Source organism: Sparus aurata, chromosome 21 (genome assembly GCF_900880675.1).
Source record: "Sparus aurata chromosome 21, fSpaAur1.1, whole genome shotgun sequence".
Lineage (NCBI taxonomy): Eukaryota > Metazoa > Chordata > Actinopteri > Spariformes > Sparidae > Sparus > Sparus aurata.
This window is the reverse complement of record NC_044207.1, coordinates 19,817,045-19,840,467: the sequence shown is the minus strand read 5'-3', so window position 1 is coordinate 19,840,467 and position 23,423 is coordinate 19,817,045. Positions and strand designations below refer to the sequence as shown.

Here is a 23,423-nt window from a genome sequence, read left to right as displayed (position 1 = left end):
GTTTAACACTGAGTCATTTTAAAATATGCAACATGTAAGCACAATGAAATAATGACCGTCTCAAAGCTAGATTTCTATCTTCTGACACGTTGCACCTCTTGAGACAGGACGTCAGTGCAAGAACATAAAGCCTTACAGTCTTCAAAATGTCAGCTGATATTGTGCTTCTGCGCTGCATATTTCCAAACACATTTTCCACAAACCAGTTGGCACACAGCAGGCCTGGAGCCGGTAATCCATTTTTGGGATGGATCCATGTACAGTCTGATATTTAGAGGCTTTACAATCAATCCAAACACGATCACAACTGCAATATACACAGCAGGTTTCTGATAATGGTTAAATGTGTGACAAAACGGTATCATGATGAAGTTCTGTAGGGCTTTTCATGCCGTCTTCAGTGAAATAAAAAATTGTGACGCAAAAACGATAATTCCCACTGATCACGAATCACATAATATTTGTTATGTCTGTCAAGACAACCGCAATGATTTTTTTTTTCCCCCCCAGAGTCATGGACCTAAAGTTAAAATATGAAACCCGTGATGGGCATCTGCAGTGAAAAGTGAGTAGTAAACAATTATTGATAGAGATATGTTTATTGACATATCCATCAGTGCGGACTCCAATGCAATTAACCATGCAAATTATCCAAGACAAGAGTAGATCATAGTTCCAGTGCTTTTTTTTAACTGAACAAAGTTACAAATAAAAAGATTGCGGAGGTATTCCATAATCCTTATGTCTCTCTCATTATATACACTGTGGGGGGGAGGGGGGGTTTGCATTAATGGGACATTACCGTGTTAGAGAAACAACTTGTAATTGTTAATAAGGACAATCGTTGACACAGGTACAGCTTGCCTTTAGGTAACACCAATCCCGAAATTTGTCATGTGATATGAACCGAGTCTGGGGACTTTTTTTTTTCCATGTTTGACACACTAACTCTATTGCAATGTGTCCATAAAGAGGTAATCTAATATATATATCTATATATATAGATATATATATATATACTTTATATACTCAAACCAGAGAAATGAAGTTCCGATAAAACCACAAATGTGCGGTGATTTCTTAAAAAAATACATGATGGAAGAGTTAAGATTTGTCTTGTTTTGGAGAAGGAAAAAAATAACAAAAAAACAAAAAACAACAGATATGGCAGTAAAATCAATATCCAAACGTTAAGGCACTAGGTGGGGCAAATGCTACACCTGTTTAGTCTTCTACAAATAATTTACAATTCAAACAGTGCAGTTTTACATTTGTTAACTTAATGTTTTCCTTTTGAACCATTTATCTATGAATCAATGTAAGGCAATACATTACAAAAAAAATAAACAATACAAGAAAAAAAAAAATATTACAGAGACAAATGTACCAAATAAACAAACCAAAAAAAAAAAAGATCAATTAAGTTTTAGGACTCCTATATGCCATTACAATGGAATTGTTTTCCTTATGGCTTGGAGCAATAAAAATAATTATAATAATAAAAATAATGCATAGATTTAAATGATGATCTTGCATGCTCCTCACTCAATACTCAAAACAACTAATACTCATGTCCCAATACTCTGTTCCAAACCTGATAAGTGACTCGCAGAGTGATAAAGAAAAAAAGGCAGAAAAGGCCAGAGATATTAGATGAAGGCATCAGTCGTTTCTTTTTTTTTTTTTTGAAGCTGGAAACAGAAGTATGTTTGCATTTAAGCTTGAGTATCTGTCAGGTGGGGAGAGAAATTACAAAATAGATATTTATATTCCACCCCTGAGACACAACCACTCACTGCACGTCTGCAATCCCTGTATGACAGTACCTTAAACTGAACACATACTTGCAGGAGTCCCAGCAAAACCCCCCTTTTTTTCTTTTTTTTTTACCTTTCCCAATTCCATCATAACTGCCATATGATATGAAACACAGGATGTCTTCCATGACATTAGTCCCTCTGTCGCTGCATTGTCCATCTTTAGTTCAAGACGAGTGCGCCATCTTCTGGTAGAAATGGAGATGTGCATGTTGTTGATATGGATGACGATTCTCTCCTGAACGTGGCGGAGGAAGTGGTATCAGGCCTCTTTATGTCCATGATGCCTTGTGTCTGACATGAGTTGCAACTTTTCCAGCGCTGGTAATTTATTTGTAATTTTTTTTCTTTTTAATGAAACTTTTTAAAAATGTAATACAGGTTTTTTTTTTTTTTCCTTCCGTTTTTGAGGATGAAGAAGGAGGGAAAGTTTTAGAGTCCAGAAAAAATCCAAACGGTTCAGATGGTTAGCTGAAAGAAAGAACAGAGACAGGTGTCCAGTAAAAGAAAGACAATACCTTTTACTTTCGGTTAGTATTGTAACAGGAAAGCTGGTTTACAGACACTGCAGCACCGTTAACACCTTCGCATCATGTTTGACAAGAAATGTAAATCATTTAAGTGTACAATCCTGACGAGAGTTGTAAAGTAAGTCTGTAAGTTAGTTACTGAACCCAACAACACATTCGTGCCAATAAGAAAAATCCCAAGTGTCAACTGGAAAGAGCCCCGAGTCAAACAACCAACCAGGAAGTCTCTCGTGTTAGAAACAGTAACCCAGTAACCCAGTAACAATTAATAAATAGACGAGTTTGAAGCTAAAGAGAAAAGTCTAAAAAAAAAAAAAAATAGCACATCAACACTTTCTGAAGAAGTTCCTGTCAACAAGTGCTGGATGTTGTGTCTGCTGCTTGGAGGCTGGACTGCGCTCTGCTACAACACAGGAGACAAACAGCAGGTCACGCCACGGACTCGACCACATCTCAGCCCACCAGATGGGATAAAATAAGATTTCTGACTGCAGCACACTCTCACTTACTGCCCAAAACAACATTACAGTGCCTTATTGTATGTCATGCAATTATCTAATTACAGGGGGGGGGGGAGAGTCACAAGTTGTCAAGTTACCTCAGCTTTCCTGTATTGCTTTTAGGGTTCTTGCGGAAGGATTGGTTCGGTCCAGAGCGAGTGGACATAGAACGAGGTGAGGCTCTGGAAAATGTGGATGGTGGAGTCTTGGGGATCTTCTTTCCGAGGTGGCCGATCCATTTCTTCTGCTCATCTTGAGTCAAGGCCAGCAGGAGCATGTCCCGGGCAGAGGTCACATCGTAGTTTACTGTAAGGAATGGTAGGAGTGTTTGAGGATCAAGAACCAACTCTGAAAAATGTGACCTAAAACAACCCTGCATCTCAAGGTAGGCCTCCAAAACATTAAAATCTACTTGTCTTGCTTGACCAACAATCCAAAAAATAAAGATACCCAGTTTACCATCACAAAAAAAGGAAGAAAACCAGAACATATTTACATTTAGAGCTGGAACTGGAACATTTTTGGCATTCTACTTTAAGCCTGACAAGTAATCGTTTATCAAATAGTTGGAGGTCACTTTTCTGTTACTCACCTATTGACTGAGTAATTTTTTAAGCTAGATTTCATGGTAAAGTTAAAGGTCTGAATTCACCGAATACACCGAAAACATAATCAAAACCAAATAAAGAAGAACAAAATAAAATTAAAGGTCCTCTTTAGACAGAAACTAAATATTTATAATTGTTTTCTTTCATGCACAATCATCTAAAGCTGAGAATATGGTTTTTTGTTACCCTAGATTGAGCGAGTGTTATGTAATATAAAAGGTTCGCTGTGGAGGTTTTTTTTTTTTACTTCTAGTGGTGCTATGGAGCCGTTTTTCAATTTTCTGCACACAGATGAACAAAAAAAAAAAAACATGTTCCTGCCAAAGTTTCAAGCTATTCCACTGGTGGCAGTGACACACCAAGATATGATGCATAGACAGGCAAAGAAGACTGCTAGCTAGTCCACATGGATGAAGCAGGGTTTAAAATACCGACTTGCAACTGTTGAAGTACATGCGTTCAACAATGTGTGTTGTAAAACAAAGAAAGGTTAGCATCACCTTTAACTCAAACCCCTTAAAAGGTGCCATATGTAATAATTTAGTTGAAAATGTTAAAAACTTGTCAACAGAAAACGAAAATATAACAGTTTTGACCTCACACAAAGAGGTGTTTATTCTGTTGCAGAGATATCTACTGAAGTTAGCATGCAAAACATCTAGCTGGGGCCCATCTGGTAATGATCCAGAACTGCTGTGCTAGGGGTGCAAATAACACCAACAATTGCACTAAACCGACCTGCCAGTCTTGACTGTTAGCTGCATGGGTAATTGAGCTAGCTAGCTACCTAACTGCATCTACAATTAGCAGCAGTAAGCAGTTAATCTGGTGATACTCAGCCTACTATTTGTTTGGAGCATGAATCAGAAAATATAATATATAATAAAATATATTCATTCATCAATACAACTTTGACCACAGACGGTACACTTTACCTTTGCAAGGAGCAATAACGTCCTCCTTTTTGTCGAGGTGGTCCTTGTGGCACTTGACGTGGCAGCGGCGACACTCCAGGGCTGGAGGTGGCTTGAAGACGTGCCACAGAGGCTTGGAACAGGCCTCACAGTTGGAAGGGAAGTGATATAGCGTGGGGATGAACTCGTGGCCTTTGTGTGGGAGACAGTTGGTCTTGTCGCCCTGAGGGACCGTCTCCATGTCCGCCTCCTTCCTGCACTCCCCCTCGTTGGCATACAGAATCTGAATACGGACGGAGAGAGGGCCACGTCAAAACAAATCTGCACTGAAATGAGCATTTCAGAGGCTGGGCAGTGCTTCACAGAAGCTGACTTGACATTTTGACATCCAGGCTGATAGCAAATATGAGAAAAATCAAGAGAAATCGCCAGGACAGGAAGAAGCCTCAAACCTGGAATATCCTTGGAATCTCTTCCGTCTCAGCTCGGTACACGTCTCCTTGTGTGACTGGTCTCACGTGAAACAATTTGCTACGGAAAAAAAGGCACAAAAAGAGCAATTACTTTTCAATTGCACGAACATTTACAACATGGCCTCTGAGGAGAGACGGGAGCTAAAAACACTTACTCGATATCTAGTACCATTGAGGGGTTGGACTGTTCCTTATCCTGCTCGTCATTGTAGAACAGAATCTTCTTACTGCTCACTACCACATACTGAAAAGATATTGGAAGGACAATGAGAGGAAGGAGGTTATTGCCCCCAAGGGGTTGGCAGCATTCTCAACATACCATAACACACTTCTAAACAATGCGGGAGCACAAAAGAAACTCCAAACAAGCACAACGTACCTGCTTCTTCCATCCATATCGTTTGATATTAGCACGGTTAGGAATGGAAAGCCAACCCTCCAGTCTGGATTCTGAAAAGCAGCCCAGGTGCAAAACAGAAGAAGAAATTAAAGACCTATACAGAAAATAAATGCACTGCAGAAAGAAGGCCATGCAGTGTTTAAATCCAAACTCAACTGGGGGAAAAAAAGTTAAGTGACAAATATCATAATTGTTTCCAAACACCAGGTGAAGCCCTTTAAGGAGTTCTGCCAGCATTAACTGCACTGGAGTAACATGATAAGAGATGATTTTGGCTCTTCCATGCTGCTACTTCACACTCCATGCAGGAGGAAAATATTACATATGGGTAAGTCCTTCTTACAGCATGTTAACAGAGCATGTGCGATATTATCATTCCAAATCATGTTAAAAGTTTTTTTAGTTTTGAAGCAGAAATTAGTATTTATTTATTTAATTTCTGTCAATAAGCTTCGTCACTCACCCCTTTTACAGAAACAACCATGTGCATTGCAGGTTACACACATTATTTGGTTTTTAAATGATATCTTTAAGAACATGCAGCTGCAACAAACAACACAAGTTAAACGGGACCAGTGAACTAAGCGGGACTTGTCTACTAAGTGTGACATTGTGAGGGAGGTCTTCGTGTCTAAACGAGCAGTAATTCCGGGTGAACATGCCGACAAATTAAAAAACAACCAATAAGGGTGTGAAAGTGTTTGAAGCACACAGTGCTGTGAATTTAAATGAAAACAGCTCTTTCAGTTTCAAGACACGTTTTGAAAGGTGCGGAGAGTGAGGCGGTAAACCTCACACAGGGTGTAGTCTAGTATGGTAACCTTTGATCTGATGTGGTTACGTTACCGTTAGGGCTGTCCTCGTGACATTAAGCAAATTCACTAGCAGAATCTTTGCTTAATGTCCCAATTGATTTGAAAGTGCATCTCTTGCTGGTCGGGTTGTTTTGACAATTCGGAAAGAGTTTTTTTCTCTCCACTCCACCAGACGTCTTTCAAAAGTGTTATCCCCCCAAAAGAGGTGGTTTTCTCACCTCTGGGAAAAGAATAATTAACAAATTGGGAGCAAAAATACAAAAAAAAAACCACACAACAGCTGCTGCACAGGCCAGGCAATAGAGGCTCGTCCACTCAGTTACTCACAGAGGGAAAGATATAGAAGTTACAAAGATAAGAAGAGCAAGGAGAACCAGCTGGACAAGAGGGGGATAAAGAGAGAATGATTTAACCACAGACACCAGCATGTATGAAAACAGACCATATTTGTAAATAAGACGAGTTTACCTGCATGAATTTTGAACAACTGTTAATCCTACCGAGCTAAACATGATCTAGTGATTTTGAACTTTCTTCCTCATGATGTACTACATGTAAAACCACAGACACTTGTTAATGTAACTTGTAAACTGTGTAAACTGTGATTTGTTGCTCTTTTCTGTACTCGCGACATCTATTGCATGTCTGTCCATCCTGGAAGAGGGATCCCTCCTCTGTGGCTCTTCCTGAGGTTTCTTCCATTGTTTTTTTTTTATCCTGTTAAAAGGGTTTTTTTCCCATCAACATGTGAAGTTTTTCCTCACTCGAATCGAGGGTCTAAGGACAGAGGATGTTGTTCACTGTACAGATTGTAAAGCCCATTGAGGCAATGTGATTGTGATTTTGGACTATATAAATAAAATTGATTAGAAAATTGATTTGACACCTGTTGAGCAGTCTGTTCAATAAAACACCTGCTTTTCATGTCTTCAATATACAAATTGAATCAATACTAACCGTCCTAAGAGCATAGATTGAAAGCGTCACACAAAAAAAATCAAAACTGAGAAACAAACTGATTAAAAAGGACGAAAGATGTTAGCTGAAATGATATTTAAATGCAAAAAGGTACCCAACAAATAGAGTATAAAGCTGACAACATATAACCATTTAAACTCCTGTAAGGCTGTTTTTGTTACATACTGTATATACATATTTGTTTTAAATCTCATCCAAATGGCAACTATTTTAACCAAAACTAGTAAAGTCAAATGAAAAAATGAAAACTGTTAAATGAATTACTGAAATATGCTAAAGCAAGCTACAACACGAAAACACGAGGAGGACAGTTAAGTTTGGTATTCATAAGTGAATAGTGGATGCACATTATCAACCCAGCACATCTTTCCAACTTTAACATGTGTGTCATAATTGGATATTAAAAACAAGAAGACCTCTGTTGCTTTCTGGCCAATGACCACACAGATGCAACATATCGGGAAAACGGTAAACAAAGAACAACTTTTTTAAGACCCATAAAAACATCATCACTGTTTGTTTTGACTCTAGACCTTTTTTTCCAGACTTAATGGTCAAAGAAGAATCCCACATTGGGGCTTGTGTCTCCTCTGCAAGGTAAAGCATCAAGAGCAGCAGTGTCCAGTTAGGCCCAGTGGTGACCCTACCTGCGAGGTTGCTGTCTGTCTCATCCGTCTGCAAACTGGTGACACTTGAGTTATCCATGCGCAGTTGCAGGTCATTCAGTTTCTCTCGGAGCTGCTCGATGTCGCTCTCCTTGCTGTCAAGCTGCATTTGCAGCTCATTGCGATACGTGCATTCCTCTGCCAGTTGCTGTTGGCAGAAAAGCCAAGAGATGTGGTTTAAAAACGTGTGTGTGTGGGGGGGGGTGTATCCTCTAGTATCCTGTGACTTCACTCACCGCCTGCATCTCACTCAGCTCCTTCTGGTACTTGATGGCCATGTGGTTAAACTTCTCCTTCTCCTGGTTAAGTTCAAGCTGAAGCTTGCGGTTCTCCTTCTCCTTCTTCCGCAGGTCGGCGGTGCTGCCCTTCTTCTTCTGGTCAAGCTTCATGTCCTTGCGGTTCATGATCTCTGCCAGCTTGTTCACCGCCTGATGTATTGAAGTGGGTAAATAGTTGGAAAGAATTAGCCACCATTCTGCATTTGCTTAACAACCTTTTAAAAGATAATTTTTTTCCAAATGTGAGTTTTTTGGTATGTACAGAGTCCTGTGAGGAGGTAGGTTTTTACGTAGGAAAAAGAACACAACCTGCTACTGTTTGCAAATATCTTCTGAAATAAAAAAAGATGGATCTTTACCTGAGTCTTCAACGTGCGCTCTGTGTTGAGGACCTTCTCGTAGTTGGCCTTGATTGTATTTGCAATCTCTTCCTTCTGAGCTGCATACTCTGTGAAGACAAAGACACTGCTTGTACAACAACGTCATTTTATTGAAAAACAAAAAGACGGAAGGGGCAGTACCTTCTTCCTGAGCATTCAGCTTCTCATTCAACTCCGCCTTTTCTTTGCTGAGGTTCTCCACATCTTTGGTCAGCGTTTTGTTAGATTCCTCAAGCTGCAAAGAAATTTCAATATTATCACTTTTTACGCTCAAAATTCCGATACATAAAGTTCACTCTCACTAAAGTACAAGATAGTATAAATTCCGAATGGGGGGGAGACAATATAGGTTTGCTCACCCGTGCAATAGTAGCCTCCTTCTCCCCAATGTCCTGCTTATGTCTAGTCACCGTCTTCTTGTTCTCCTGGCTGAGCTCAAAGTACTGCTCCTCCTGAAGTGCCCGGGCAAGCTGCTCTGACTCGGCCTTCGTCACTGTCAGATCCAGCTGGGCCGACAGAGAGTCCCTTTGTCCAGGACGAAACACATTTCAAGTTATATAACCTTTTCTCTTCAGCTCTGTATCTGTTTACTTCATCAGACCACATATAACTCAACAGAAACAGAATAAGAAAACAATTTGAATCAATATTTAGGAAGTTAACGCAATAAAGCTGAATAAATATATTCTCTTACCTTTCACTGCACAACTCCTGCACCTTTTTATGAGCATCCTGTACCTGCCGGTTCCTTTCCTCAATCTCTTCTTTAAGTTCCTTGACCTGAGTTTTGTAAAGCGTCTGAAGAGGGACAGACAAATACTTTAACTAGTGGCCCTCACACCACACAAAGAGAACAGAGGCACTCGAGAATAGATTTATACTTACAGAAAAATACTGTTCGGCCTCAAGCTGGTCCTGAAGTTCCCTCATTTGTCCCTCATTGCCTCTGTATTGTCTGTTGACACATCACGACATTTCAACATTAAATCAGCAACAACACTCTTAAGCAGGTAAACAGAGCCGGCCTCTGAGTGCGCCCCTGTAGTAAAATGTGACCGGTAGCACTGGCGGCAGCAACGGCCAGGGGATTAGCAACAGAGTGGATGGAGCTGGACTCAGTGTTTACATCAAAGGATTAGAGTTTACTCTGCCGCTGAACAGCTTTGGCGCAGTCACCCTCTAAGCTGGAATAATAGCACTTATTTGGAAATAGCAGGCAATTGTAGGGTAATTTACGCCTTGACTTCCAAAGAGCATTACAGGCCAGTGCAGCAATAACAGAAAATGAACGTTTCTGGCTGGAGCTACTGCCAGTTAGTTTCACGGCAATATTAACCCGCGCAATCCCCTGAGCAACCCCACATTTTCCTATTTTCCTTGTTTACCTAATACAATTGTTTTTTTCTATCAACTATAATTTTTACTTCGATTATCTAATGCACATTACATTAATACATCATCCTCTGTGGATAGGATAGGCATCAAAATGGGGGATTAACATTTTAAAATGTGGACATCTACCTGATAAAAACAGATTAATGTTCAATATTCAGCCACTCACTTGTAAATCATTTTTGCATATCTGAAACCTGCCAGACAATTTTTAGATTTAATCTACTAGTGGCTGGTCCTAATTCCCCACCCTGTGGAGCATCAGATGCATCATTTCATGGAAAGAACAAGTAATGAGTTTTTAAAAATTCTCATGCAGGAATGCCCCTTACTTGGTCAGCTGTGCCAGCTGGAACTCAAGCGAGCGTTTACTCTCTAGCGCTGTGTTGATCTCCTGCTTGAGCTGCTTCTCTGTACACCTAAGACGGTCCACCTCCTGCATGCGGCTCTTCAGGTCGCTCTGAGCCACCGAGCGCTTGCTAGACTCCTGTTCTCCCTGTATCCGCAGACTCTTGACCTGGGTAAGGAAGACATTGGACGGGTGAGATATCTCAGATACAAGGCACATGGATGCGGAATTGGTTGTTACTGAATATAAAACAAAGCTCGCCACAGTTACCTCGTCTTCTAGCCTTTCTTTTTGCTTCATCAGCTGCTCCATCTTCTGCACCGACTGCTTGAGATCAAATTCTAACATGGAGCACTGCTTCTCAACCTCCACTACCCGGCTCTCCGCTCGCATCCGTGCTCCATTCTCCTCAGACATCTTCTGCTGAACCGCTGGGGGGGGGACAGTGACAGAGAAATCATCAATTACTTGTTCTCACTTAACCCTGAATTCACAGGGAACAATCCATCTGTCTAATATTGTCTAATAACTATTTGGAGGAACAGAAACAGCAAGCGTATTTAGCATTTTCTGTTCTTTGGTGAAGCTGCCTTCAGCTTCAATGTTGCTGAAATGTGGAACAAACTGCCAGAAGATACAAGACTGGATGGCAACTACTTTCCAAACCAAGGAAGAGACAAACCTCTTTACCATCACTTTGAGTTTTCTTTTATATTCAACTAATTTGTTAGTTTGTCTTTATGTTTTTTATTCTGGGTGCTTCTGCCCTATATAACTTTATTTTCTTGTGTATTTGCCTGTCTATCTGTAAAGCACGTTTAGCTGTTGTTTGGCATTAAATAAAGAAGATAGAAATACTTCTGCCGCATACAAACAGTGTGTTTTTGAAGATGTAAATGAATAATGGAGGGCTAGAATCAAGATAAAAGGGGCTTTGAAAAAGGACAATGACAGGCCTTGGCAAGGAGAGGCTTGAGTCTATTCCAGCGTGGAGTAGGCAAAAAGCAAAAAGAAATCACCTAGACAGATGATTATTATATTGCAAAAACTGTTTCAATGCGATGTCCCAACATGCTGACTGGCTTACACTCCTTGAATTCCACCCACCCAAACACCCCCTTCAGGTGAGTCTCATTAGACCGCAGATAAGAGAGCAGAAACATGAAGATGGGGTCAGAAAGAAGTTAAATAAATTAAATCTGGAGAGAGGAGTAAAGATTAAGAGATTAACTTCATGTATCATTCTAGAGTTAAAAAAAGGACAAAAAGCAGAGAAAAAAAAGTGGAGGGGGCATGCTCTGACATAGGACTGACATACCAGTCATGGCAGCTGATTTGGCTTCTTCAATGGACTCATATTTGTCAGTGAGCTGAGCCCGTGTCACCCTGTGTTCAGTCTGCTCCTGCTCCAGACGCTGTTGCAACGTCTTCAGTTTGTAGTTCAGGTCGATCTCCAGGTTGTTCTTTTCCTGTGGGGCGGGGAACAACATGAAACCAGCTGAACACACCACTGTCCTATCATCTAATTAGAAATACAAAAGAAAATACCAGCAATTGCTAAAACTTAACAGGGTGAATCCCTTGCATATATGTACAAATACTACTATGAGGACTTGTCTTGTATACCTTCTCCAGATTATTGCTCCTCTCCTGGGCCTGTTTGCGTTCTGCCTCCACTTTGGAGAGACTGAGCTTCAAGCCTTTGTTGTCCTCCTGCAGCCCTGACATCCTCGCTGAGAACAGAAGATAAAGACAGTGACCATGATATTGTTAGTGATATGTGAACATTCACAAAGCTCAGAATATCGAATGTCTAATACTTATCAAACATTCAGAGAATGACTTCAATGTCTCTCCATCATTACTTTCCCACTCATTCCTTGACTTTTATAAGCTTGTTTCATTGAAAGACAACTGGATGACAGATAAATCAGAGACTCGTTTGACTGCTGTGGTGTGTTGATGGTGCTTGGGCATGTCTGGCATCAGTGGGAGAGTGAGGAATGGCGTCTATTAGGTGGAATTTCTGCAGCTGTCTCAAATGTCTGGATCAGAGTAAGATGATTTGTTTTAAAGGGTTTTTTGGAGCCAGAATGAGCTGGTAAAACACGCACATATTCTGCCCTCTAAAGAAAGCCTTTCCACTCTTATCAAACCAAATTTAAAAAATATTTAAACACTGCAAACTTTATTTTGGTCAAGCTGTTATGGAATCCGGCATTGTGGGTTACCTTGCAGCTCCCTGATTTCCTCAGAGCCCAGGCTGTAGTTCCTCCTCTCTGAGTCCAGGGTGCTCTGAAGTAACAGAAGCTCCTTCTCCAGCTGGGCCTTCTCTCCATCCACTGAACGGCTCCTCTCCTGCAGCTCGCGGTTCAAGCTCTCTAACTGGCTCATCGACTTGGCCATCTCGGTGTGGCTCTTCCGCAGTCTCGCTGCTGTGTCTGACTCTGCGCGCAGGAGGTCGTTGGCCTCTTCCAGCTGTCAATCAAATCACAGGATCAGAATGGGATGTTGGATTTAATGTATTGTCCTCCACCTCATTCAGACCACGTGTGTGTTTGGACTGTATACCTGATTCTGCAGCTGGACAATCTTGTCATTTGAGGCCTGAGAGTTCTGGCTGATCTTCCTCATATCTTCAAGTTGCTCCTTTAAAGTTGACACTAGAAAAGAAACCAAAGGGTAAGTGATTAGACAAGGATTATTTTTTGGGTCCATTTTAACTACCAACACCATTCCTAATTAAAATAAGGTGAAATTACACACATGGAATATTAAGTCATCAATTCTAACAGCTCACTAATCGTCAATCCAATTAGTGCCGTCTACTGTTGTAAATCAACAGGGAAGTCAGACAGATGCGTGCAAGGTTTAACAGTTAACTAGATCTGTGGTCAGCAGTGAGGAAAGAGAAGGTCACACCAGGATACCAGTTAATCCCATTTTGGGCATATGTCCTACCCAGACAAAACACACTGAGAGGATCAGGGCATTTACATGCAACAAAACTGCTGCACCCACGCTTAATTCCGCAATTTCACTTGAAATGCAAAGTGTCTGAATCATACAACCACAGCCCCTCATTATCTTTACCTTCATTCTCCAGATTGCGCCTCTTCTCTGCCTCCTGGTCAGCTTTTCTTTGGTACTCGGTGAACCGGTGCTGCAGCATGATCTTGTCCTTCTCCAGCAGAGACACGCCGGCCTCTGCGCTCTTCCTCAGGTTTGCCTGTGGCAAGGAACAAGAGCAGCAGTGATGTGGCAGGAACAAACCACTTTGTATTCTAACCCCTTGTTTTAATTCAACTCATCAAACTTTATCAAATCAATCAATGCAGAAAACATCATGAAATTATATTTCATTATGAGGAAGAAAAAAGTGTTAGCATTTGACCTCTTCATCCAGTTCTTTTATGATCTTGTCGATCTTGGTGTTTGATGTCCTGCAGAGAACAGAATTTGAGAAAAAATACTGTTTACAAAAGTCAAAAGCTTTTTTTGTTCAGCTCAGCAGAAAATAACCAGTGAGACAAGATGATACACAACATGACAACATACTCTGGGAGACACGACACTTTCAGCACATCAAGGTAAGACAGACATTGAGTAAAGACATTGATGTGTCAACATCAAAACAAAACAAAAAACTGGCATACTGGCACAACGTATAATGGAGAAGTTGTGGGGCAGTCTGTGCATAGGGTTTTGTGTGTGTGGTGTGAGTGATGGGGAGCATTTATGGGGAGCGGTTTGGAAATAACAGAAAGAGCTGAAAAGGGAAACAGGAAGGAGAAAGAGAAAAGAAAAAAAAAATTAAATTAAATATGGTAAATTAAATTAAATAGTATAATAAATGGAAAATGACTCTTAATAAACATCCAAGGATGCATATGTAACAAGGGGACAGCGAACACTATGGAATAAAACCATAATAACTTAACCATGGCCCTGTTTTGATTTATAAAAATTTTACGAGAAGCTTAAAATCATTTTTTTAACCAAATAAAATAAGTAAACATCCCTCTGCAAATGCTGTTTGCTTTGCAGCCTTTTTATGAAACTCAAGAATTTGCATCATATTAGTACTTTGACTATGAAAGATTATTTTTTTGTTTTGTATGAATAAATACAATTTCTTATGGATCCTGCACCAGAGAAATTCACTTCTTAATGCAGCTCAGGAGTCAAAAAGCAAATGAAAAAGATTGAGTAGCAAACAGAAAAAGAACATAACGAAAAACAAGACAACATTAAGAATGATATTTAAATAAATATAAAAGCTATATACATTTATACATGTGCAATACATGTCCTGTTTCATACCTGCATTTCTGTTCCAGCTCATCCTTCAGCTGCATCTCACTGTGGAGCTGCTCCTCCAGCTGGTAGATCCTTTTCTGCAGGTTCTCCAGCTGAACAGGAAAAAACAAGCAACAATCTTAGATGGAGACAGATCTTATACCTTCAATAGATCTAACCATTACCTCACTTAAAACAACTGGCAGATATTCTACTCTACTATCTACTCACATGACTCTTGTCTTCTTTTGCAGAGCTGCTACGTTTGTCACTGGTCTTTGTGGAGGCGCTGGACTTGCGCATAAGGCTAGAAACAGATTGCATGTTTTTATTTGTACAGATTCAGCGTGGTTATATCAAAACCTCTTCTCAAAGTGAAAACTAACAACTAGCCCCATTTCTGTACAGAAGGAATAAGCATTCATAGCAGGAGCATTTACACACAGACAAAAGAGTTAATTTATCAGTGACATACGATCCAAAATAAGATACTCAAACAATGTATTCTGTGATACATTGATTTCTATCATGAAAGAGTCATTTTAAAGGCATGACTGACTAAAAAATGATTGTCACACACATCCAAAATCCTATATTTTAATTTTTGTGCAAATTGTAGACAATTGTTAGACAAGTGTTACAGGAAGAGCAGATTAATTATGAACCAGTAAGGAGCAAAGTCTAGCACACTTACTGCTGATTGCTGTAATAAGTGAAGCCTACGAAAGGGAGCTGGTTGCCCACAAAGGCCTTTGGTATAGGGAAGGTCTCTTCCTCCCCCCGATCCTCCTCGATGTCATCAAAGTTACTGGTGTCAATGTCACTGCTCAGTTCAGGCACGACTGGGGCAGCCGCTGCACAGGGCACAAAAAGATGTGCGATTCAGTAACTAAAGACATTAAACAGGGCCACCGCGGCTCACAAGGTGCTATGTGTTAATGGCCCAGTCCTTGAAACATGTAAAATATACAACAGGTTTTAATAATGCACTCAGAAAAAGGACTTACATGTTTAGAAGACTAGATAAAACATAAATCAGTTTCTTTCAAATATTAAAAAGTTCATTCTTCATCAAAAATTATATGTATAAATATATCTGGAATATATATGCTCATATTAGGCCTTGAAAATTGTCAGTTAACCCAAATCACAGGAACATCTTATAGCAGATTTCTTTTTTGTTATAAGCCATAATCATAATTTGACCTTCCACATAGAACAGCGAGAAAGCAACCAAGTGTTAAAGTTTTCTCTGCATTGACTTTTTTTTTGGATCACAGATCTCTTTAAAACACGAGGAAACCAGCCAGCTAGCAGAATCAGCCAGTGGAACGACAGAGGTGGCAAACACCAAAGTGCTGACTTCAGCCTAGTCAAGTATTAAATATAAAGCCACGAAAGAACTGACTGTAACTCCTGGATTTAGCTCTACATTTCTAATCTCTCTCTGCTTCAGTGTCAATCCCAGCGCATTAACATTTGCGATTGACTGCTTCCCCCCGCTGTTGGCCTCAAACAACGCAGTGCTGCCAATTATTCCTCTGAGCAGGAATCACGTTTAGTCTTGGAAAGGATACTGAATGAATGGCTCTTCTACAAGAATTTCCTGCAACTGTCTGTAGTAGGTCAAATGGAAAACATGACCGCTGGCTGCACGATTGCAGTAACAGTGAGCAGACTGCCAAATGAAACGGGAGGTGTGAAACTAATCAGTGACAATGTTCTTACTCTCTCTGATGTTCTCCCATGTCCATTGGTCATTCTTGAAGAAAGGATGCCTCTTGATTTCATCTACACCGTTACGGCCGAGTCGAACTTCCCTGTGGGGGGTCAGTGAGGACACGCTTATCAACTTTGATCCTTCATAATTATGTGCATGATTTTCATAATACCAGCAGAAGCGGTTCTTCAATATCTCGATGCAAAGAGGCACAAGCATATTTCAATCCGGATTCTTTCCACCAAGGGTCCTCTAAGCCGGAAAACAATCGGTTCCTAAATAAGGAAAAGGGTCTTATGATAAGAGCCCCATGCTAAGATTGCCACTATCTAACCTGTCAGTCAGGAAAGCACAGATGAGATTCTTGGCATCATTGGAGATGTCACTGTCATCAGGGAAGGTCAGGGCATTCTTGTGGTTCATGATTTTGCTGTAGGTCCCCACCAGGGAGTCTGCATAGAAAGGAGTGTCGCCTGGTGCACAAAAAAAGAGTCAAGTTATCAGTGACAGAAATGTCACAGTAAGGAAAAAAAACTGTGGCAAGGTTCAGAATCTCAGTTTGGTGTTTTAGAATAGCGAAAGACAAAAATGATCTACTTTTGTTGTGTTTCTTAAAAAAACACAAGCTTCATATTATTAATAAGAATTTTTATTGCTATAATATAGGGTTTGCACAGCTTTTGAAAAGTCAAATTCAGCACGTTCTAAACTACCTAAAACAGACTCTCAAACCTTTATCATCAAATGTAAGTTGTCAGTATAAATACAACTGCGAAAAACATTTAATTTTCTGGAATATTTAAACCCACAGCAATCAATGTTTTGTCACAGTTTATGTTCAAAGCTGTTCACATTAACTTGTTAAATGAAATTATCACTGATTTCGATGCCAGGTGACAACAATCAAATATGATACTTGAATGTTTTTTTTAAAAACATAAAGAAGATTTTTGGTTTACATGTCTGATAAAGATGATTAAGATAAAACACAAGATTATGTTGAAAATTGCATAGATTTCAAGGACTACATTAAATTCAAGCATGTTCTTGACCTTAACATGTAGTCAAAATTAAGCATTTTCCAAACTTTACAGCAGACCTATTCAACTGGCAGCATGTGTGCCAATGGAGGCCTTTTAAGACACTCATTCTGGCCTGACTCATTCTAATAGTAGGTTAATTTGCCCCTTAGTGAGTTTTGTCTCACTAATGAGCACAGAAATACACAGAAAGTTTAACCTGGGGTGTTTAAGGAATTAGGAGAGTCAAACAGACAACCTACTCCTAAGATTAAAAAGGTGTATTGTGATTTTTTACCTGCACTTTGGTAAATATAACTATTGTAAAAATGTATACTTAAAAGAATGTGGTGGAAAAAAGTGCATTGTTTTAAGACATGAAATAACACATAGAAAATCTTAATGTTTGCCCAAATCTGGCCTTTCTGAAAAAGTAGCTGAATAGGCCTGCTTTAAAGATGTTGTATGAACACTGCTAACAGCATTAACATTCACTAGGTGACCTTACCCAGCAAATACTTACCAACTAGCATTTCGTACAAGAATACTCCCACTGACCACCAGTCACACTCTCTGCCATAATAACCATCGCCTCCTTGGGATTTCAGTACCTCAGGCGAAATGTAGTCTGGAGTTCCCACTGCTGTGTCACATCGTACCATACCATCCTGAAGAGGAAAAACATCATCACAATTTGAATACTTTTTCACAATAATTAATCCCTCTAAATGTTTTTCATCGACCTAAATAATCAGCTTTTTTTTCCTTACACATAAAGTATTCAGAATTTATGCAGTGAGCTAACAATGGTAATTTCATACCTTGTTCATTTTCATGCAGGTCCCAAAGTCTGCCAATTTTAAGTGGCCTGCTTTGTCTAGCAACATGTTATCAGGCTTCACGTCCCTGAGAAGGCAAAAATAAAGTGATGTCAAACACAAACAATACATCTATCTCAAGCATATAACAAGAAAACTGAAGCACATCAGTGAACAGTTAAAGGTTAAAGCTGCTTGAGGGCACCACTCGGAAAAATAGCTCTCCAAATCACAAGTGTCTGAAGGTGCTGCGCTGTTCTGCAGCAATAGCTCCGATGTAATGAGGTATGAAGGAGGCTGGGAGCTGAGAGAGTGCAATTTATGTTTTCTTCAAATTTCCTTTCACTGCAACGTCCAGGAGAACATAGCAAGAACTATTTAATACAGCTGTCATGGTGTGAATTTTCCACCACCTCAGCTGTGCATAGAGCCTAGGTTGTAAAAAATTATTAGTTACCATCGCATAAAAGGGAAAGAAATAACCTATTTTAGGACTATTTTATATTGAATTTATATCATGATAAATTGGCTCTGTCCAGTACAGAGAGATTGATTATCCTACTACTCAAGGAGATATTACCGATCTATAGCGAGGGTATGGAATTGGAAAGTTCAGAAGCAATTCTAGACTATTTAAAAAGGTCAAGTGTGTAGGATTCTGCAGCATCTGGCAGTGTGCGTGCAGACTGCAACCAACTAAACATCCCTCATCTAACCGTCCCCCTACAATGATTGTCAAAAATGTGAAAAACACAAGTGGCCCTCTCTAGAGCCGGTATTTTGTTTATTCTGGGCTACTGTAGAAAAGCGGTGGTGCAACATGTGAAAGAAGTCCTACTCCCTCTGCAAAAATGCATGACATATGATACTGTTATATTGGGAGAGAGCATTACATTCACATTTTTAATTTGTGAAAGAAATCAATGTTGAATTTGGTGTTTAATAGGCTTGCTGTGGCAGCGCATGTAATATGGTGATCAGGCATACACTGATAAATTTACTTGCCCACTGCCCCCACCGACGTTATCCTTTCACTTGTTGCGTTAAATATCAAGTCGTACATTGGATGCTACAATTACAAACTGAACATGCTCCTTGCAGCAGAAGAATCGCAGCACAAAGTAGTAGTAGTAGTAGTGAACTGCTGTCAAAGCAAAAACAAAAAGCGCCTACTTTTTCCAATGAGGCACAAAGAGTTAGTAACGTCACTCAGAAGTTGGAGCTGTGCAACCCGTTGTCTGCAGCTCTTCATCTAACAACTAACTGAGACTGCTCCTTATTCTACTACTTAAACAATCTGCATAAAACAGTTCCCTTGCACACTGCAAACAGATCCACCGCCAAAAAAATTATAATACAGAAGACAAATGCTGGTATACTCTACAAACACATGCTTGATGACGGTAGTTACGTGCAAAACTTACCGAACACATTGCATTTCCGGTGACTAGCCTTCTTTATAATACAAGGTATCTCGTTTTTCACCAGTTAACTGTTTTTTAATGTGAATGTGAAGCCACAGCAGTATGAAATGTTTTGTTTGCATTAGCAGTAAATTAATACAGCATTCAAAGGGTAGTGAATGTAATATCTTGTAAAATATGACTCGTATAACTGGGAACACTGGTCTTGTCACATGCTTCTTCACCAGTGGGAAAATTTCAACGTGGCAAACTCTGTCAACAATCTCAGTTTTGAAAACAAGCAGTGATGACGCATGGCACCTTAAGATAGAACAGTAGTAAGTATCTAGCATTAATACTAAAAAACCATACTACTTCAGGGTTATCCCTAACCTTGCTTACTGCAGACCCCTGTAAGGAATAGGTTGCCACCATACCTTCTAGATCCTAATGCATATTTCACAATCGTCAAGAACCATTAAAAGACAAAAGACATCACACGATCACTTTGTACATGGTTTCCAAACAGAGCACAAAACCTTAGAACTGCCTCACAGAGGGGGGAAACATCATTTTACTTTTGAAATTAGTCGACATCAATGTTTAACTGCAGCTTAATTTAAAGAGTAAAGAGTAAACATAAAAGAAAGACAGAGAGAACGTAAAAGTTGTCGTTACCTGTGAATAAAGCCCATGGCGTGGATTCCGTCCAGAGCCAGCACCACCTCAGCTGTGTAGAAGCGGGCCCACTTCTCCGGGACATCATAGTTGCTCATCAAGTTAACCAAGTCGCCACCAGGCATGTATTCCATCACCATGTAGAGGTAGCGGTCGTCTTGGAATGCAAAAAAGAGCTGCAGAATAGAAAAGAGATGAAACAATAAGTAAAAGCAATTCATAAAAAGAGGAAAACTTGCAGTCAAAAGGGAGTAAAGATCTTGCACGTAAAATCACACTAGCTTAAGAAGCCGACTGTAGATGCTTCTTTTCTGTCGCTTCATACCTGCACCACCCATGAGCTATTGGCAAAAGCCATGATGTCCCTCTCCTCCCAAAAGAAAGCAGAGTCCGACCTCTTGATCATCTCAAACTTGCTCAGCAGCTTCATGGCGTATACTTTGCATGTGGCTCTATGTCTTACCTAGAAAAGATGGAGCAGTGACAATCAAATTAGGCCTATTAGAGTACTTCTCACAAACTTTTAGAGCAAAACATAAGACATAATTTAGTATTTTGAACTCATTAAGGAAATACATGAGTATATAACTTATAACTGGAACATTGTTTAAGAAGAAACACAGCATGCCATTCTTACCAATTGCACCTCTCCAAATGCTCCCCTCCCAATAACTTTAACCACCTCATAGTCCTCCGCTTTCATGCGTAGATCACGAATTTTACTAATGGTTTCCTTGTCTGGAAAAATAAAATCAAGAAAAGACAGACATTAATGAACAAAAAAATATACTCTTCTTATGTTACAGCATCAATCTTTTAGAGGAATCTTATCCTTAGCCTTGTATGTTTAATAGAGCTGTAATTAAATAATACTGTCACCGTTGATTAATCTGTTGATTATTTTCTTAATTAATCAATTTGTTGGTTGGTGATTAAAATGGTTGATCAGGGTTTCCAAGCCCAAGATGACATCCTCAAATGTCTGGCTCTGTCCACAACCCAAAGACATGCACTTATCGTAGTAGATTAGTAAGTAAAACATAAAAATAACATAAAATATTCACATAGTAAGAGGCTGGAATTAGCGACCATTGCTTTTAAAAATTACTCAAACCATATATTGGCTTATTAACATAATTGACAATCGATTTAAATGGTTGACAACTAACTGATTAACCATTGCAGCTATAGTGTTAAAGCATCAGGGCCGATTAAAGTATGCACAGTCTGAGTTTTATTTAGTAATTTCTGTTATTACAATACAGTCACTAGTGGTTGTGTTTCATATGAAAGATCAGCTTACTGCTACCGCGTTTTATTATCCAATATCACGTAAGTGTCACATAATGTCTACATGAAGCAGAGGTTGACTTTCATAGGAAAATCCACAGTGTTGGCAAACAGAGCAGAAAAAGCTGATGACGCCTCTGCACAACTGAGAGATGCTGTTTAGGGAAAGTTTGTAACATCAGGGAGAGGCCAACTCTCAGTAAGCAACAATGCTAACTCCCTGAGGGGAGATAGTATTCAGCATTAAGCCAAATTTGGTCATAGTTGAACTACAGGGGATCATTTTTAATTCACATGGGTCACTACTGGCACGGGAACGCATGGAAAAGGGGGGTGCAGGGGCATACAAGTTCAATTGATCTAAAAATAAAAAAGCAAGGAAGGCCTCAGTTATTAGAATAAGAACATCTGAGAGTGAGTCATTTCCACCCTGTGCACTGGTTCCCGGGATCATAATCCCAGAGGACGAAAAGGATACATAAACCATGTTAAGAAAAGGTACAAATAGGACTTGTGTTGCTGTTAGAGATATAGTGTGTGTATTTGCCTCTGTGTGTGTGTGGGAGAAGGGGGATTATTTCCAGTAGATCTCCTAGCATGCACAGAATAAATAAATCAGATGAGGTGATCAGGGTGCAGGGCACAATGCATGGAGGAGAGAATTTAGAGTAAAGAGCCCTTTAGGCAATGCATGCTACTGAGGACCAGTGTCTCGCAAGACTGCTGGTCCATTAGTCCATATCCATCAATGCATTTCCAACACTTGGCTGCGATACAGAAAAGTACTGTACCAAGAGTAATTGAGTAGATCCCTAATGGCAGTTTCAGCCCCAGGGATTTACAGTAGCCTGGGCTGATTATCAAATAAGAAATAGTGATTATTTTAGTTTTCCTTAAAGTGCTATAAAGGTTTCTAACGCTGTTTACAAGAAAAGTCATTATATGGACAAAAATGAACCTTTTAAACTTCTTTGACATCAAACTTCTTATGCAAGCAGGTAATCCCTGCAGATTTAGCAATCACCTCCTATAAAGTGATTACAATTTAATAGATTTGAATAATTATAATTTAAAAAAGGCAATAGTATTTGCACTCAGAGTGAGACAGTGCCACATGCAGCAATGTGTGCACTTCTACAGAATAGAGTTCAAAGTTCACATTTCCCCCATTAAAGCTGTCACTACTCTGTCACTACTATGCATGACTTGCAGATCTAAATACATTTCACTGCAAAGTTTATTTTCTGGAGAGAAATTCTTTCAGAAGAAAATGAAAAGTGATGCCACAAAGGGAGGGGGAATATCCTCCTGACAGGGCGGTGAGAGTTAGCATTTGTTTGTTTGGTTTGGTTAGAGGTGTTTCAGTTAAATTATATGTTTCGCCATATGCAATTCTGGAAATAAAGATGTATACCGCAAAAATTTAGCCCCCATGCCCTTCCCCCATTTCAGACATTGCTGGCTTGCTGAGGTAAACACTGTAACATGATAGCTAACATTTCTTGGAAATGTAAATGCCTCATATTTTTACTAAATCATATCTGCTAGGGAGATAAAGATGTATTCTCTCTATCAGCCTTGTATTGGTATTTTCTCGTGTTTACTCTAAACAGAGTTATGGGGGTCCCCCAGTCTGAGGGCACTGTGAAAGAGAGAAGCCATCACGATAGGCATCATGTGGGTCACCAGCCATTTATGAAAGCCCCTTTGTTGGGGACACTAAGCAGCAGACACCTATTGTGTCCAAGCCCACATAGAGCCGGTGACCCAAAAACAGCCTTCTTTTCTGAGCCTAGGCTTATACCCATATATAACGGGGTCTGAAAATGGTTCAAGTGAAAGACATGGATGGATCAGCATTAAAGGAGGACATGAGGGGAAAATGAATGATGCAAGCTACTTACATCTATTCAAGAAGTTGTCAATGCTCTTGTTTTTCCTCAGGGCAGGGAAGTCAAGGTCATACACCAGTGCGTCCAAGCCATCCTGAGAGGAGAGAAGGAAGGGTTAGCATGCAGGCACACAAAGCTAAAGTGTCTACTATTGCAGAAGCATCACAGACAGACAACATGTAAACAGCAAAGACAGCATCCCATC

General features: G+C 39.8%; 1 protein-coding gene across 2 annotated transcripts in view; it reads right to left on the bottom strand.

The window, feature by feature from the left end:
- Positions 1–580: 580 nt before the first annotated feature.
- Positions 581–23,423, bottom strand: part of rock1 (Rho-associated, coiled-coil containing protein kinase 1) — a 35,140-nt gene continuing 12,297 nt past the window's right edge. The window contains exons 2-33 of one of the 2 annotated variants that reach the window (XM_030402735.1): positions 23,231–23,312; positions 20,674–20,774; positions 20,362–20,499; positions 20,037–20,212; positions 17,959–18,043; positions 17,661–17,805; positions 16,453–16,591; positions 16,127–16,218; positions 15,093–15,252; positions 14,630–14,705; positions 14,423–14,511; positions 13,494–13,542; positions 13,193–13,328; positions 12,671–12,762; positions 12,331–12,577; positions 11,726–11,832; positions 11,418–11,568; positions 10,370–10,530; positions 10,083–10,267; positions 9,244–9,313; positions 9,053–9,156; positions 8,718–8,883; positions 8,500–8,593; positions 8,338–8,426; positions 7,937–8,128; positions 7,683–7,848; positions 5,222–5,292; positions 4,998–5,086; positions 4,822–4,900; positions 4,391–4,652; positions 2,946–3,153; positions 581–2,288 (exon numbers count right to left, since the gene is read on the bottom strand). In XM_030402735.1, the coding sequence (XP_030258595.1) occupies positions 2,285–2,288; positions 2,946–3,153; positions 4,391–4,652; positions 4,822–4,900; positions 4,998–5,086; positions 5,222–5,292; positions 7,683–7,848; positions 7,937–8,128; positions 8,338–8,426; positions 8,500–8,593; positions 8,718–8,883; positions 9,053–9,156; positions 9,244–9,313; positions 10,083–10,267; positions 10,370–10,530; positions 11,418–11,568; positions 11,726–11,832; positions 12,331–12,577; positions 12,671–12,762; positions 13,193–13,328; positions 13,494–13,542; positions 14,423–14,511; positions 14,630–14,705; positions 15,093–15,252; positions 16,127–16,218; positions 16,453–16,591; positions 17,661–17,805; positions 17,959–18,043; positions 20,037–20,212; positions 20,362–20,499; positions 20,674–20,774; positions 23,231–23,312 (4,005 nt within the window). In that variant the 3' untranslated portion in view covers positions 581–2,284. The other variant, XM_030402734.1, reaches the window with a different exon arrangement.